The sequence below is a fragment of the Rhagoletis pomonella genome, unplaced genomic scaffold (genome assembly GCF_013731165.1).
Source record: "Rhagoletis pomonella isolate Grant_MI unplaced genomic scaffold, Rhpom_1.0 Rhpom_scaffold_00029, whole genome shotgun sequence".
Lineage (NCBI taxonomy): Eukaryota > Metazoa > Arthropoda > Insecta > Diptera > Tephritidae > Rhagoletis > Rhagoletis pomonella.
In genome coordinates, this window is record NW_023458583.1 from 315,343 (window position 1) to 332,641 (window position 17,299).

Here is a 17,299-nt window from a genome sequence, read left to right on the forward strand (position 1 = left end):
GATTTTTAGGACCTAAAAACCTATAAAAAAGGCAAAATCAAATAACGAAATAGGCTAGAAAAGTCAAAATAAAATAGCAAAATGGGCAGGAAAATGCACTAGAAATCGCAAAAAAGGCAAAAATAAACAAAATATACACTTGTTTTAGAAATATTTGTTTTACAAGTAAAAAGAGAAAAACTATGAACTAGTTTCATAATATGAAAAATTTGTACTTTGATCTTCGAATATTTTCTCTTTTTTTATTTTTAACTCACAAAACTTGAATCCCTATGGCTGCAGTAACATTGAACCATAAGATTCATTTTGAAGTTGAAGAGCCTTGAATGTACTGAACGTACGCTCGACCTGAGTGAATAAGGCCTTTTTCCTTGCCCTTACAATTAAAGGGAGAAAAGCCAAACAAAGGCAAATATCTCAAATAGGCCAAAAAGGCAACATCAAATGTGTATTTATGGAATCAGGTAAAGCTAAATCGTGGACGTTCTTGATCGAATATACTCTATCTCTTTAGCAGGAAAAAAGGCAATTTCCATAAAATCCGTTCCCTGCTGATGACATATGGGTATTTCCACAAAAAAGTAAACCGAAAACGCAAGTAAATGAGTTCAAACGACTTTATAACTTTAAATTTTGTATTCAGATGCAAAAAAAAAAAGATTATGAAAACGAGAAACAGTGGAGAGAAAAACTGAAAAAATTAAATAACAAATTAAATTATATATGTATTCCTAGTAAAAATATTGTGTGTGGGAAAAATCTGTCTCGTCCGATATGTCACGTCTGTTATCACATTTTAATTGCCTCTGATTAAGAATGAATTAGTTGTCCGTAATTTTACTTTATTTAAAGAAAAGAGGGAAAATCGTACAGGATATTTTTACATGTACTCTGAAAACACTTCTGATTTTACCACGTCCGTTATGACTTCCTTTTCATCGATTTTCTCGACACAAGTGTTCCAAGAGAACCTAATTTTTTGTCAACCACAGGACAGTAACAAAGCTACACAATGGTACATTTTTTTTATGAGTGACTTCCGTTTTCGTAAGATTTATTTAACTATAAAATCGTACGAATGTCACGTCCGACATCATGGGAACACCTATATACATATTATTGAAGTTGATGTGTGTCTGCTTTTCTATTAATAATTACACTATGCGACAAAATCAAACTTGTTGGCACGGTATTGAGTAAAACCAAATGCAAGTGATAGATATAGATGTCAATAATACTACGCTAATGGCGTTTTTCGAGTTTAGCTCAAATAAGGAAGATATCCCTGATTGAATCCTTGCACACATTTTATTGTTTAATTAGGTTAAGTTCTTGAGAAATATTCGTAGAAAATACTTATGTAGGGGTTTTTGGATACGAGGAATTATTTTTAGATGTTCGTTTATTATTAGCTTTGCGCTAGATGGCGCTGTAGGCCAATTTTATTGAACTTCATTGAGTTTTTTTCGAATAAATACTCAGATTATTAAAGAATTCAGTCGCAATGTGATTTCAGACACCGCAATTAATATTTTAAACAGAAACAAATTTATTTATTGTATTTTTTCTATTCCTTTGTCTACGTTTTCTTCAAACTTTCCTTCCTTTTTTGCATTTTAAACCTTCTTCTTATTTGGCCGCCTAAGCAATTTTGGCCGAGTTCAACAAAGCACGTCAGTCGTTTCTTTTCTGTGCCAACTGGCGCCAATTGGAAATGCCAACTGAAGCCAAGTCCTTCTCCACCTGGTCTTTCCATCTCAGTGGGGGCCTTCCTCTTCCTCTGCTACCACCAGCGGGTTCCGAGTTGAATACTTTCAGAGCTGGAGCGTCGGTGTCCATTAGAACGGCATGACCAAGCCAGCGGAGCCGCTGTATTTTAATTCGCTGCATTACGTCCATGTCGTTGTAAAGCTTATAGAGCTCATCGTTCTATCGTCTGCGGTACTCGCCGTCGCGAACGCGTAAAGACCCGTAAATCTTCCGCAAAATATTTCTCTCGATTACTTCAAGAGCCGCTTCATCGGATGTTGTCATTGTCCATGCTTCTGCGCCATATACCAGCACGGACATGATGAGTGACTTATAGAGTGTGGTTTTCGTACGTCGAGAGAGGACTTTACTCCTGAATTGCCTACTCAGTCCAAAGTAGTACTTGTTGGCTAAAGCGATTCAGCGCTGGATTTCCATGCTAACATTATTATCGGTGTTAATGCTGGTTCCCAAGTAAATGAAATTCTCTACTTTCTCGAAATTATAACTGTCAACAGTGACCTTGGGTGCCAAAGCGCGAATGTGCTGTTTGTTTGATGAGAGGAGATACTTCGTCTTGTCCTCGTTTACCACCAGACCCATTCGCTTTGCTTCCTTATCCCACTTGGAAAAGGCATAACAGACTTCGCGGTTTTCGTTACCGGTGATATCGATGTCATCGGCATAAGCCAGCAATTGCACGCTTTTGTAGTAAATTGTCCCTGAGCTGAGAACTGAACCGCTGCAGCTCTTATTCTCTTCTCCAACATCAGATTAAAGAAGTCACATGAAAGAGAGTCGCCCTGTCTGAAACCCCGTTTGGTGGCGAACGGCTCGGAGAGGTCTTTCCCAATCCTGACGGAACTGGTTGTATTGCTCAACGTCATTTTACACAGCCGTTTGCATTTTAAATAAAATAAGTAAATTAATTTCTGTTTAAAATATTGATTGCGGGGTTTGAAATTGGAATTTTTAATACGAATAATGTAGATTTCACATCGCAAATGAATTTTTTAATAGAGACCTCTAATTCAAGTATTTATTTGAAAAACAAAATTCAATGAAATTCTATAAAATTGACCGTGATATTTGATCCCCAATTTGTGCCCATAAATCCAAGAACAAAGTATCGATTTTGGGGTTTTTATTTTTCACCTGTTTGTATGATCAGTGGTAAAGTGCTGGTTGCGCAGCACTCTGAAAAGTAAAAATGTATAGTTTAAAAAGAACGCCAAATGCCATAAGGGCGATCGGTTTTAGTTTTGTAAAATAGGTTATTCTTCTACAGGTGAGTTTATATAATGTATAATATAAATTTTTTTTAATATATTCAACTGATTAATTAATTTTTTAATAGAATAGTCATAAGTCATTTGCTCCATGTTTCACCAATAAAAAAGATATGTTTATTTCAAGGTAATTCTATTTTAAACTATAATACTAACTATTGAATCCGACCGTGTCCGACCTTTTGTGTAAGACGCGATTTTTTCAACCAATTTCGTGTAAGATACATGTAAGCATGATTATAAATATTATAATATAATAGCATTTCTATTTCTTCTCCTTCTTTATTGGCGCTGTAACCGCCTAAGCAATTTTGGCCGATTCCAAAACCGCACACCAGTCGTTTCCCTTCCGTGCCAACCTTTCTCTTTCTATGTTACCAGCATCGCGACCCGCGCTGTATATTTTCAGAGCTATAGCGTTTCTGTCCATTCGAACGACATGGCCAAGACAACGGAGCTGCTGAATTTTAATTCGCTGCACTAAATATGTCTATATCTTTGTAAGGCTCATACAGCTGATCGTTAAATCGTCTGCGGTATTCGCCATCGCCTTTTTATCTAAGAATTTTAAATACAAACTTAAAAAACCTAATACATAAATAAATTTAATACATAATTTTCAAACTAAACATATTTCTTTTAATTTCAGGCGCCATGTTGGATCGGCCATTTTGTTTTAAGTTGTTTTGATCACAGATTCGAATTTATCGATCCCAATAACTCTTAAATAATATTATAATATTATTATTTAAAAAAAAAATTGTGTGTTTAAAATTTAGGGCGCCATATTGGATCGGCCATTTTGGGTTTTGTTATTTTCACTTCAGATTCGAATTCAGCGACCTCGAAAACCCCTGTAAACCCGAATTCAAATCAATATGCTAATTTTTTAAATTATGGGCACAAAATGGGTATCAAATATCACTGTATAGCGCCATCCAGAGCTAATAAAAAACAAAATTCAAAAATGAATTCCTCGCATCAAAAACTTTATATGAGTATTTTCTGAGAAAACTTTTCAAGAACTTAACCTAGTTAAACAATAAATTATGTGCAAAAATACAATCAAGATATCTTCCTTACTTGAGCTAAACTCGAAAAAGCCATTAACGTGTTATTATTGACTCTTAAACCTATCGTTTGCACTTGGTTTGACTCAATACCGATTTGAGCTGCCGCACAGTGTGATTAGTAATAATAATTATTATTAATATTTTGTATTTGTATTGATATATCAATTCAATTCAATACAGTCAAACGGAATATTCCATGCACAGTTTTTAACTGAATGTCCTCTTAATAGTATCACGTAGTCTACGTTTAAGTTTAGGGCTTCGGCTTCGGCTCCGACACAACACGCAGGTCAAAACGAGGCGCTGGACAAATTGCCCTTTTGGCCTGATGAATGACTTATGACAAATGATGTTTAATAATTTGACGTCGCTGATTCGAAATATACCCTCATTTGTTTTCTATCCGCTCTGGTTTACGAGTTATAGCTTTCACCTTCGTACACTAGAACGCACACATGATGACCGACTATTGTTGGAGCATTCAGAACAGCACTCTGCCTTCAACTTCTGCACGGAAATCTTATAAAAGAAATTGAAGATCTTAATAACATTAGATAAACTATAAATATCCCCCCTATTATGAAGTCTCTACACCACCTTATTGTTATCCGATCATTGCTCGTGTTTTAACGATCGTAATCACTACACGATGTTTATTGCGCTGTGTTGCCAAGAGAGAAAAATTAAATGATTTCATTAAAAATAAAGACATTAATAATAAATAAAGCGAACTTATAGAAGTATATATTTTTTGCGAACTATTAAAATCACCTATGTATGTTAAATTTTTTACTTGCTATATCGCGTGTCAGTTCCATGTGCTTAAACAAACATCTTTCAACATACCTAGATTCAGTAAAATTCTGTAATGGCAACTCTGGCATAATGCAACGGCGCAACTGGTTTCAAGTGTACGCTTTGGTATACAGAATTTATAAAAGTGAAATTGAGTTTGCAGAAAGGAAGAGTGAGTTTTACTGGTGAATATATAAATTAAAATTGATATTATAAATTATTGTATAAATAAACAAATATGCAGTGCAGTGCACGACACAGAAAAAGAGTTATAAAATTAGAAAGGGAAAAGTTCTCGTTAAGATTAGAAAATGCAAATAAGGCAAATGCGCAAATTGAATATACCGATAAAGCAATTGGCTTAGAAAATATTGAACGGTTGACTTGGTTAATCATATACCGATAGATAGGGAAGTTTCCTCACATGGACAATTCGGTGGGACAACTGGCCAAACGATTAAACTAATAAATGATCTAGGGCAATGGCACATTAAGAGTAGAACATCCCATAAAAACATGAGAGAGTTATTGTGCCTTTTAAGAAGTAATGGCTTAGATGTACCCCTTTTTCCATCGACGATTCTGGAAAAAAGTACTTCAAGAGTAAATGTAGTGGCTATGCAACCTGGCCAATATGCACATTTCGGTATAAAGCAAGATTTAATGAAGGCGGCACATATTTTAGAAAATTTCGTTGAAATTATTTGTGATATTAATATTGATGGTTTGCCGATCTTTAAGAGCTCAAATATGCAGCTTTGGCCGATACTAGTTATAGTAGTTAATATTAAAAACATAAAGGTTTTTCCTGCTGGTAGCTATGTTGGGAAGCAAAAACCTAATGATGTTAGCGAGTTTTTAAACCAATTTGTCCAAGAAATTTTAGATTTACAGCAAAATGGTATAGCAGTCAATGGCAAAGAAATCTTATTTAAGATACGGGCGGTAATTTGTGACGCACCAGCGAAGTCGTTTGCTTGTGGTATCGCTCACCATTCTTCAGAACATGGTTGTTCGAAATGCACACAAGTTGCAAAAAAAATACATAATGTTTTAACTTACAGCACAGAAATCGCCGAAGTTATAGGCGACGATGATTTCGCCGAAAGAAAATTTAAAAATCAACATCAACCACGTTTCCTTAAAACCAAGACACCTTTCGAAGAAATAAATTTAAAAATGATCCGCCAAGTCCCTTTAGATCCCATGCATGTCATTGATTTGGGTGTAACCAGAAAAACGCTAAGCAAACTTTTTAAAAATAAAGTAAACGAAAAAATTTCAAACTCGAGCAAGTTAAATATATCTAAATTATTGATTTCATTAAAAAAAAAATATTACCAAAGAATTTGCAAGATTGCCCCGTGGTTTGGAGGAAGTTGCCAACTGGAAAGCTACAGAATTTCGCCAATTTTTACAGTACACAGGTGTTTTAGTTTTAAAAGATAATGTTGGTTATGATTTTTACTTTGCATTTCTGCTCCTACATTGCGCAATAAGGTTATTGTCATGCCCAAAAAATTTCCAAAATAACATCGCAGTAGCAGAAGGGTTATTACAGCATTTTGTCCATAACTTTGGAGCAGTTTTTGGACCACAAAGTGTAACATACAATGTTCACAGTGAACTATGTGCTTGTGTCAGGCAGCATGGTATGCTATATAACTTCTCTGCATACGAGTTCGAAAACCACTTACAATTGATTAAAAAAGATGTGCGCAAGCCCACTGATATTTTGCAGTAATTGTACAAAAGAAATTTTCATACAAATTTAATAGAGGAACAAAAACTTTTAGGGATTAGAGAAAAAAATTTCATCATTTATAGCTACTCTACTAACGAATATTCCCTAAGTGTAACAGCTCCGAATAATGTATGCCTTTTAATGCCCTATATACCTTTTAAAATTATTGGATTCAAACGTGAAGAAAATAATGAAACCATAGTAATAGGGCGCCGTTTCAATAATATCCTTCCATTTTTTGAAGAGCCATTAGATTCAATATCGGCACTAGGCATTTGTACTGCCGATAATATACTAGAAGAAACAGAGGAAATATATAATACAGATAGAATTAGCTGCAAACTTCTGTCGCTGCCATATGAAAGTAAAGTTATTTTAATGCCAATTTTACATGAGTGCACTTAAAAGTAAAACTAAAATATAATTAATACATACAAATTAAAATACAGATACAACACCAGTACAAAAAATAATATAAATATGGAGAACGAACCGGAAAAACTACAGAGATCGCATGCTTTTGTAGGAAACGAACTAAAAAATTGTGAGTATAAAAGAGTAGTCAGAATGTTTGATTATTTAAATAGATACAATTCTCAAGGTAAACATTTTATTTTTCAGATCGTATCACGAAAGCCCCATGTCATCTATGTATCCAGTTCAAAGGTAGGCTACTAAAAATGTATTTAATACCTTAATACGTCAAGTAATAATATTTTTTGTTATATATTGTAGAAATGATTGAAAGACAAACCCAATTAATCACTGAAATGATGGCCGATCAAAAAATTTTAAGAGAAAACCTTTCGAAATTGCAAGGTGATTTTAATACGAATTGTTAATATAGATATCGTTAGCTCTTTTTTAAAAACAAAGTTTTTAAGAATAAAGCTATTAGTAATCAATATTGTATTTTTTTTTTTACTTTTTACAGCAACAACAGAAAATCAAAACAAGGTTATAGTGGAAATGATGGCCGATCAGAAAGTTCAGTTGCAAGCATTTAATAAAACTCGCCAAGACGTAACTGCCATAACAACAGCATTTCCGCTTAAAACAGAAGAAGATCTTCAAAAGATGGAAGCTGAAATAAATGAAATTAATGAGGAAAAATATGTAATTACTAATTATAAGTCTTGTATATCTTGCATAAAATATTACTGTCCATTTTTTTCTTTTTAGGTATCTGCCGTAAAATATTTACTTGATGGAAGTGCGCCTAAAAACTTAGAACGCATACACTGAGAAAAGAGTTTAGTTACGTCAACCAAATATGTTTATATCAACACATGATTTGGTTATAGTTACACTGTTTGGTTATAGTTACCAAATCATGTGTTGAGAGAAATATATTTGGCTGACTTTTTTCTGAGTGTATTTTCTCGAGAAGTGTGCATGATATATAACACGGACGGAAACTTCGGGAAAAAAAGTCTTAGGAGCAAGCAAAATATATTTAAAATTGTTTTAGGTAAGCATTTAAATATGTTAACGTAAGTTCAGTATTTATCATTTTCCTCGTTTAAGTATCACTAATAAAATTGTTGTGGAATCCGTTTAGTGCCACATTTAACGATAAATATGGTTATTTTTTTTGTACAAAATAACTTATTTTATTTTAAATCAAACAATAAATTTTAACACAAATTTTGGGGGTTCCCCTATTACCTCAGTCAGACTCTAAAAGGGGATCGACAAGACCTTTTAACTATCCAAATCCCAACCTTTTAATTTTGCTTCAAAACAGCAAGTTAATCAATCTATTTTTATGTTCACGTTCACAAACCATTAGTTATTACTTACATTGCTTTACTTTAAACTGATTAACGGCAATTTATTCAATAAAATCACTACAAAAATGTCTGCGCATTTGTATAAAAATTAAACGGCGAAGTTGAGCTGTCAGATATAATGTAAATATGCACTATATATAATACAATATATTAATATATGTATAGTGAAGACTGAGAATAAATATCTGCCTTAAATGAATGAAAATTTAATTCTTTCAAAAACGTAACTGTTTGTGTACATTGGCTTATTTCAGTACGAAGTGCTAGATACCTCTGTAAATGGCCATTTTTCAAATGGTTCCCCTGTGGTTTGTGGAACGGTCCGAGGGTTATGTATGACTTTTTAATAAAGTTTGAACTGCACTCTTTTTAGTGAGTGAGTTATCAGGAGCCATGCCCTCGCCCCTCCGCCAACTAACAAAAGAATATTTCACTTTCACACAGTACATTACAAGTACATATGTATGTTTAAATCACTTTGCCGCACTTTACACTTCTGTTTTCTTTGTTCAGTTTAATTAATACATATCTGTTCTGTTATTTTAAAAGGCGTATGCTTACTTTCTTTAGCTAACAATAGTTTATTTGGCGCAAGACAATTCAAAACAATGTAAATGACAAAACACAAATGGCAAGTTAAGATGAACGATTATACAATTGCTCGATAGAATAATCGAATTTCGCTGTTACCACATTGTGAGAGTTATAGGGAATTTACATGAGGCCTGAAGTTGTCGGCTGCCTAATTTCGTTCAACTTTTGATTCAACTAATCGCCTGTGGAAGTTGAATCATGTAAATTCCCTATTACAAGAATTTTTAATTTGATAGAAAAGTAGGTAGATTATATACGTAAATAAACTATGTTCTTTGGGGTTACGTAAGAGAGCAAATTTCGTTATTTGATCTCGAAATTTGTAAACATTATAACTCATAAGGTCCCATTTACTTAAATATTTCATTTTTTCACAATATTTATAATGATTAACAAAAGTGGTACCAAAAAACCAGGGTACTTAATTCAACTAAACTATATATTTATAAAGATTTATAAGATAAATTTAAGCTCCGTATGTACATGTGCATGTACATACGTAAATATAGTTATAAGTCGATCGAGTTATTTTAATTTTTTAATATATTTAAAGATGATTTTTTTTAACGTAGCGAACTTTTTATTTAACTAGTAAGTAATAGGGATAAATACAAACATCCTCATCTAGTTTTAAGTAATACATATCTCTGATCTCATTATAACGAATTTTTATTTATTTTAAAAATGGAAATGTGATATTTTTAATTTAGAAATAGTTTTAAGTATGTATTTAATAATAACAAAGTGGAACAAAAAAATTAAATTTAATTTCCAAGTGAGAAAATATGTACTTTTGCAAAGTTAAATATGTTATTTTATTAGATACCTGAATAAGTATTAGTACAAAGATTCTTAAAGAAAATAAAAATATTTGTCAAAAAACTATGTATTAAGTGAAAAGCCTTACAATTTATATTTTTCGTTTCCGGTATACGTATTCACATATGTATGTATTAGCATGAATAAAGAAAATTAAGTTTTTGATATAAATATATGTTTCAATGTTTGTGGTTTTAAAGCGGTTTGTATTCAAAATCAAAAGGTAGTTTTAAATCTAATCCTCTGTAGATGCTCCATGAACTAATGCCTTAGGTTAGTCCCGAAAGTACTCTACCGAAGGTAATCTATGGAGTAATGCTTAAGAGTAGTTTCGAAACTACTCTTATTTAAGTGCTCCATGGAGTAAAGACATAAGAGTAGTTTTTAAAGTACTCGCCCACAAGTAATTTTTAGAGTAATGTCTTGGAGTACTTTCGAAACTATTCCTCTGTAGATATTCCATGGAGTAATCCCTAGGAGTAGTTTTGTGGTAGTCTCATGTCATGCAAAGCAGGAGTATATAGTCCTGCCGTAGGACATCGCAATGTTAATTGGACCACATTTTTTATATGAAATGTGGTTAATTTTGGAGTACTCCTTGACCGTTAGGGAGTACTCTTTACATGCATGCATGGAGTAGACGCGATTTTTGCAGGGTTACAAAAGTGTTCCTCTGTCATGCTGTAGCGGACCAACACGTGTCTCTGCGCCAGCTTATTGTTTGTTATCCGATCACTGCTCGTGTTTTAACGAGACGTGATTGAAGTTGAGCATTTGAAAGCACATTTGCATGTCTGGCTGTAGCTGAACGTGTAGAGATGCTCGCTGTTAGTTCTTAGCTCCCAGCATGTTCGGGTTCGAATGCCGTCAGAGGCAACATGTAATTTTTAATTTTTGTCTTGGTTTTTATTAATTTCGAAAAAGCATTGAAGAACAAAAGCGTGTACAAACGAAAAAATATAACAACAATGCCATTGTTAACATGTTGGAGTAGTTTTGTGCTACTCTGATGTAATGCAGGGATGGAGTATATGGACCATCACCATCACCATCACCCTAGGACATCACCATGTTAATTGGACCATATTTTTTATATGAAGTGTGGTTAATTTTGGAGTACTCCTTGGTCCTTAGGGAGTACTCTTTACACGCATGCATGGGGTAGTCGCGATTTTTGCAGGGTTAGCGTAGCTCATTTGTGTTGGTTCACAATAAAAAGTGAACAAAAACCACAGACTTCCACAATAATACGTCTGTCGGGCGTATGAAAACGATAATACGAAAACTGATTTTATACGATACGCTTGCAAGCGTTTATCGTCTATCGTATGGAAATTCACAATAGGGGGGCATGTTTTGTTTAATTGTAAAAAGCCCATGTGTCCCATTCTGTAAACTAGAACTGGTACAGAAATTTCAATCACTGATTTGAAATCGTCATTAATAAAATTATAGTTTAAAAAACTAAAACCTCGCTATTAAAACTTCCATTCGTACTGTCACCAGGTTACTTTAAGAATTCGTACTGTCATCAAGCATGTAACTTGAGAATGGAAATCGCTGCATCTTTTAGGCGCATCAATATTACATAGTTACATCCCGAGCTAATAAAAGCGAGGTAAAAAATTAGGCTACTGCAGGGAAAGCTACTAGTTGTGAACTAGAATTCTACCAGTTTGCGTTTCAGCCCAACTAGTTCACGTTTTATCCTTTTTCAATGTTAGCGACTGGTATTTTTAACATTGCGATGTCCTACGAGATGTCAATTGTCAGGCTATGCATCAGCATCTACTAGTAGAAATACTAGTAGCATCATACCAGTTGATGAGATAGTCTGCCAATTCATCCCCTATGAAAAGCATTAGTATGCCTTTTTGCTCGCGGCGCTCCAACAGTCGCAATGGCCGACAGAGCAAAGCACTCGCGTGGTATGCCTGAGGTACCAGGTCAAGCCCTGGCGCAGGGAAAATTTTTTATGATTTTTTTTTTTTTATAATATTTCTTTTATTTATATTTTTTATTTAGGGTTTTTTATTCTTAAATTTAATAAAAAAAAAATATATATTTTTTAATCTATTTTTTTATGGCACAAGTATTTCTTCCCATATATTTGTTTCTTTTTTTTTGTAAAGCAACTAGATTTTTAAGTTTGTTATTTATATTTAAATTGAAATAATTATTCCTACTTACATTGATCTAACTTTAAAAATCTTAACCACCTCCAAGTGGCCTCGAACCTGCGATCCCAGAACCAGAACCAGTAGTCTTCACGTGACGCCACAGCCGACATTTGTAAGAAAAGCAATTAATTGCGTTTTATTTTAGGCTTTGGCAATTCAAAGGCAGATGTCGCTGAACGCTTAAGATCTTCGAAAATGTCGAACTGGTAGGCACATACTAGTTTATGAACTAGTATTTTTTCTAACTGGTTTGGGTTTTCACTGCAGGGCTAGAACTGGTACAGAAATTTCAATCACAGATTTGAAATCGTCATTAAAAATTAGGCTACTATCATAATCTAATCATCAGACATGCTGTTGCGCGGTGTGATTTTTTTTAATTTTTGAGGTAGTGCACAGTTATTATGAAACAAGTAAGAGCAGCGCTGTCTTCGGCTATGCCTTCATACCTTTCATGAACATCTGCAAATTTTACTTTGACAGATTACTGCTTTTGATCGATAGGGGAGTTACATACTTATATAAAAAATCGCATCTAAACAATCAGAGGTATGGAAGATATACTTTATATGACACCAATCTAAGTGATTTTCACCGCTATGTGATCGGTATGTAAACCGGTAACACAATTTATTGGGTTTAGTTTCGTACATAAAGGAGATATATGGCAAAAACTGGTATCTTAACAATCAGTGCTATAGGAGATAAAGCTTATAAAGCATAGATTTTGACGATTTTCTCAGTAGACTTTGTATTATTATTTATAAAATATCTTACGAAATTTATCGGTTTTAGCTGTTCAAATAAAGGAGTTTTACAGTAAAATCTCATATCTGAACAATCAGATGTATGGAAGATATATGTTGTAGTCATCCGATCCTTGTTATTTCCGCTGTAAGTATTCTGTTAATAATGAGTGAAAATGGTGCGAAATTTCACGTTCCTAGCTGCATAAATGGAGGAGTTATGATAAAAGACCTCATATCTGAACAATCACTTGTATGGGGGCTGCAGGTTATAGTGACCCGATCTTTGTTATTTTCGCTGTAAGTCTTCTGTTGGTAATGAGTGAAAACAGCGCGAAATTTCATGGTCCTAGCTACAGAAATGGATGAATTATTACGAAAAATCTCATATCTGAACAATCAGTTGTATGGGAGCTATAGGTTATAGTTACCCGATCTTTTTAATTTTCCCTGTAAGTTTTCTGTTGATAATTATTGAAAACAGTGCGGAATTTCATGTTCCTAGCTATATAAATGGAGGAGTTATAACGCAAAATTTTATATCTGAACAATCAGTTGTATGGGAGCTATATGTTATAGTGACCCGATCTTTGTAATTTTCACTGTAAGTATTCTGTTGATAATGGGTGCAAGTATTGCAAAATTTCATGTTCGTAGCTGTATAAATGGAGAAGTTATAATGAAAAATCTCATATCTGAACAATCAGTTGTATGGGAGCTATATGTTATAGTGGTCCGATTCTTCCGGTTCCGACAAATGATTAATACATTATAAAAATACACCCACCTACCAAATTTGATCCGGATATCTCGAAAACTGAGAGACTAGATTGCATACAAACAGACAGACAGACGGACAGACGGACAGACGGACATGGCTAAATCAACTCAGCTCGATGTATAAGTATACATTTTCATGGGTCTATCTCGTTTTGTTCTGGTACTTACAAACATCGGACCAAAGTTATAATACCATTTCATGCTCATGAAAGGTATAAAGATGTTGTTTCGCCCTACTGAAAAATTTTACTAAATCAAGTTAGCTGCTTTTACTGCGGTGGAGATGATATAAGTACATAAATATCTTTGGACATGCATATATACTTATTTTTGTGTGACAGTTCTTTATATGTTCTTTAATACTCCATCAAATTCTATGATTGAAACAACATTCTGAAGATTTTTTTTTTCCAGGATCTGACCAGCATGAATCAAAATTAACCGAGCCGTCAATCAAGAACACACGCATTTATATATATACTAGCTTACCCGCTGGTTTCACCCCACGTTTTTATACAAATATGAAAAATTATTGAATGATGTTATATTTTTTATTTCTGTGCCCATTTTGTTATAGCTCGTTATTTTTTAAGCGAGTTAAGGTATTTAAGCCGTTTAAAACTATGAAATTATAAAATCTCGTCTGCGCGCTAGGCATACGAAAGGTATCAATCCCTCTAAGTTTACCTTAAAATGGTTCCAGGGATACGACGTGTGAACGTGTAACCTTCTTGGAGGTACCACGGCGGGTTCTAATATTTCCAACTCAAATTTAGTAACCTGGCCTTGATAAAATACCACTCCTCATTACTGTAGCAAATGCCTCAAGAGGTATGTATGCATCATGACAGCTCTACATTATAAGGCCGAACCCGGCTCTCCCGTTTCCATTATATGAAATTCTTTCTGTCAGTACGGCACTTATAAAATAAATCTCCATAACAAATTTAAAATACTTCCAGAGATTTTCTATCCTTCCAGAGATATGTATCAAATAAAACACCTCTTTGAGGTAAAATTTTCGAGTGACGAAAGCTGAACTAAACCTTTTTAACCCAGTAATGAGAAAACGTAAGTTTATAATGAGAAAACGTAAATTGTATTGAGAATACATAACTTTCTATTGAGAAAACGTACATTATAATGAGAAAACGTAAGTGTATAAAGAGAAAACGAAAATTACAATGAGAAAAAGTAAACTGCTATTGAGATAACGTAGATTTAAAATGAGAAAGGGTAAATTTGTAATGAGAAAACGTAAATTTATAATGAGAATACGTAAATAAGTAATGAGAACTGGGTTTCTTCCATTATTTGTGGTTCTGCTATTATTCACCCACTCTCCTGTTTTGCAACGCAAGTGCATCTGCGTGCAATGTTGTTGTGTGCTGCAAAGCTCTTGCGCAATCCCCTCCTGATAGTTTGTTTTTTGCTTTTGTACGAGCTGCAGGATCTAATCACTGCAGCTGCTGGCTGTGCAGGAACCTCTCCTTCGGTCCATTAGCAAACAAAAAAAGTACGGAACATCTTTTTTATTCATACGAATCGTTGCAAAAGTTCTGTTTTTTATTTTGTGTTTCTAGCAGTAAACGGAATTTCGCAACGTTCCGAATAAATAATAAAAAAAATTTTCCGTACGTTTCAAAAGCAGTTAAAAAATGCGTATAATTTTCGTCACGAAATTGATATCATAAATTTTGTGTTTCTAGTTCAGCTTTCGTCACTCGAAAATTTTACCTCAAAGAGGTGTTTTATTTGATATCAATTATTTTGTAGCAGCAAATTTAAAATCGACGAAAATTCATAACAATAATCTAAATGTTTTATTTTTCTCAAATAAATTGCTAAAAATATTATCTAAATCTAAATTATGTATTAAAATCGCTGTGTCCATTGAAACACATAATTTTTCGAATATGGAATAAAGCGAAAAAGAATGATCATATCCTTTGTATTCGAAAAAATTAAAAAAAAGATGAGATATGATAAAAACTTATCAACTGGGTACCAACTTTGGATACAATAAACAACTGTCTTCGTCTGATAGTCTCGTAGTTTATTTTTGTTAAGATTTCTACCGGGTGTGGGGCGCATACATGTGCTTTTTTTAAGAAGTTTTACTTCTATCACGTGTACGGCGTTGCACTCGTGCTATTAAACTAATGCTTTTTTCTCAAGTAGTTTTGCTCAGTGGCAATTTATACATATGTATGTAAGTAGTAGCGGCACATTAGGTGAACTAAATGCATTAATACATATATATTTATGTACAACTGTAGGTAATATTTTATGCGTCTTCCCAGGTCGGTGAAGTGCGGGTGATAAACCCATGTAGCATAGTTAAATACTGTGTAGATACCTGCAATTAAAATGGGGAAAAATGTTACAATTTCGGCATGTGACTGAAAAAAACTCTAAAATACACATAAATTGTGGCTTCCAAGACATGTACGAAGTGATTAGCACAGCTGCATCCTTCAACTTGTCAAATCGCGGGAAATTACCCGATTTGCGGGGAACTCCGGTTTAAGTGGCAATCGGGGAATGGGCAATTTTTTTTCGGGGAACTGGGTATGTTATTTTTATATCTTAAAGTAACCAAATTAGACGGATTTGTTAATTTTTAACCATTTGACCCTTTTTGGAGCGCCATTTTTTCAATTTCAATCGCAATATCTCCACAACAAGAGTTTTCCCAGATATAAGCTAGACTTTTGGAAACGTAGCATAAAATCGACTGACCAGTTTTTGAGAAAATTCCCGAAATGTATATTTTCAGCAGCCCGATTTTTAGTTTTCAGGCGATAACGTTATGACATATTTATATTTTATAAACGCAAAAGATAGCGTTAGATAGCTTGTTTGAAGTCCCTTCTATTGATATCCACACCAATGATATGGACTGAGTAGTGTGGCCTCAGTGGTAGTTTAAAAAATTGCCTTTTTTCGAATTTCAGGCACCAGCCACGCCCACAAAGGCATACGAATCAAGACATCCTGGAACAAAACCTTCTTAGTTTTTTTTGTACTTTAATTCCTGAAAGTTTGAATAAAATTAAATGAAGGTACGTACAGACGCCACATACATACCAAAGCATCTCGTAGTGGAGACACGAACCAAAACACATTTACTTCTATATCTTTCCTACTAGTAGCCGGAACTTTATATATGAGGTATCGTTTGAAAGGTATTGGCCTGTAGAATATTACTAAATATGTTGGGTGTACCCACATGCCCTCTTAAATCGGCAAAAGCCAAAGAACTTTTTTGTTTCGCAACACTATAGACTAATTTTTAAGAATCCAGTTAATCGTTTATGAAGCTTGAATACATTTGCTGCACACACTCTGCAAGATAAAAACTTCTAAATCTCGTGTATATATAAGCGAGTCATTTCAGCATGCTACTGCGGCTGCTTTCGTCACTCGCGCGCACTGCCGTGCGCTGTGATTAAGAAATTTTGAGTATGTATAGGAGGCGACATGCCTCCTCTTTTAATAACTCACATTTTTTCCATGAGCAATTGATACATTTTGCACACACCTTCTTAAAACCCTAATTTTCTTCCGTGAATTTAGAATTGATTTTACATACCCCTGTACCAAGTCCCAGTACTCTACCATGAACACCTCTAGAGATATGCTGTATAAAACAGAAAATTTTTACGGCAGGTACCATGCCCCTTTTCGAATAACGCAAATTTTTCTCTATGAGTATGGAATTAATTTTGTATACA

At 33.9% G+C, this 17,299-nt stretch overlaps 1 protein-coding gene across 1 annotated transcript; it reads left to right on the plus strand.

The window, feature by feature from the left end:
* Nucleotides 1-6,817: 6,817 nt before the first annotated feature.
* Nucleotides 6,818-7,895, plus strand: LOC118749663. The gene is made up of 5 exons (XM_036484462.1): nt 6,818-7,194; nt 7,272-7,316; nt 7,386-7,469; nt 7,585-7,766; nt 7,833-7,895. Exons 1-5 carry the CDS (start codon nt 7,131-7,133, stop codon nt 7,893-7,895), a joined length of 438 nt encoding a protein of 145 aa, XP_036340355.1. The 5' UTR covers nt 6,818-7,130.
* The last annotated feature ends 9,404 nt before the right edge of the window (nt 7,896-17,299 follow it).

Coding starts and splice junctions, on each gene's coding strand:
- LOC118749663 (XM_036484462.1), top strand. CDS start 7,131: ATGGAGAACGAACCGGAAAAACTACAGAGATCGCATGCTTTTGTAGGA. Junction 7,195..7,271: donor AGGAAACGAACTAAAAAATT/GTGAGTATAAAA, acceptor TTTATTTTTCAG/ATCGTATCACGAAAGCCCCA. Junction 7,767..7,832: donor AAATTAATGAGGAAAAATAT/GTAATTACTAAT, acceptor TTTTCTTTTTAG/GTATCTGCCGTAAAATATTT.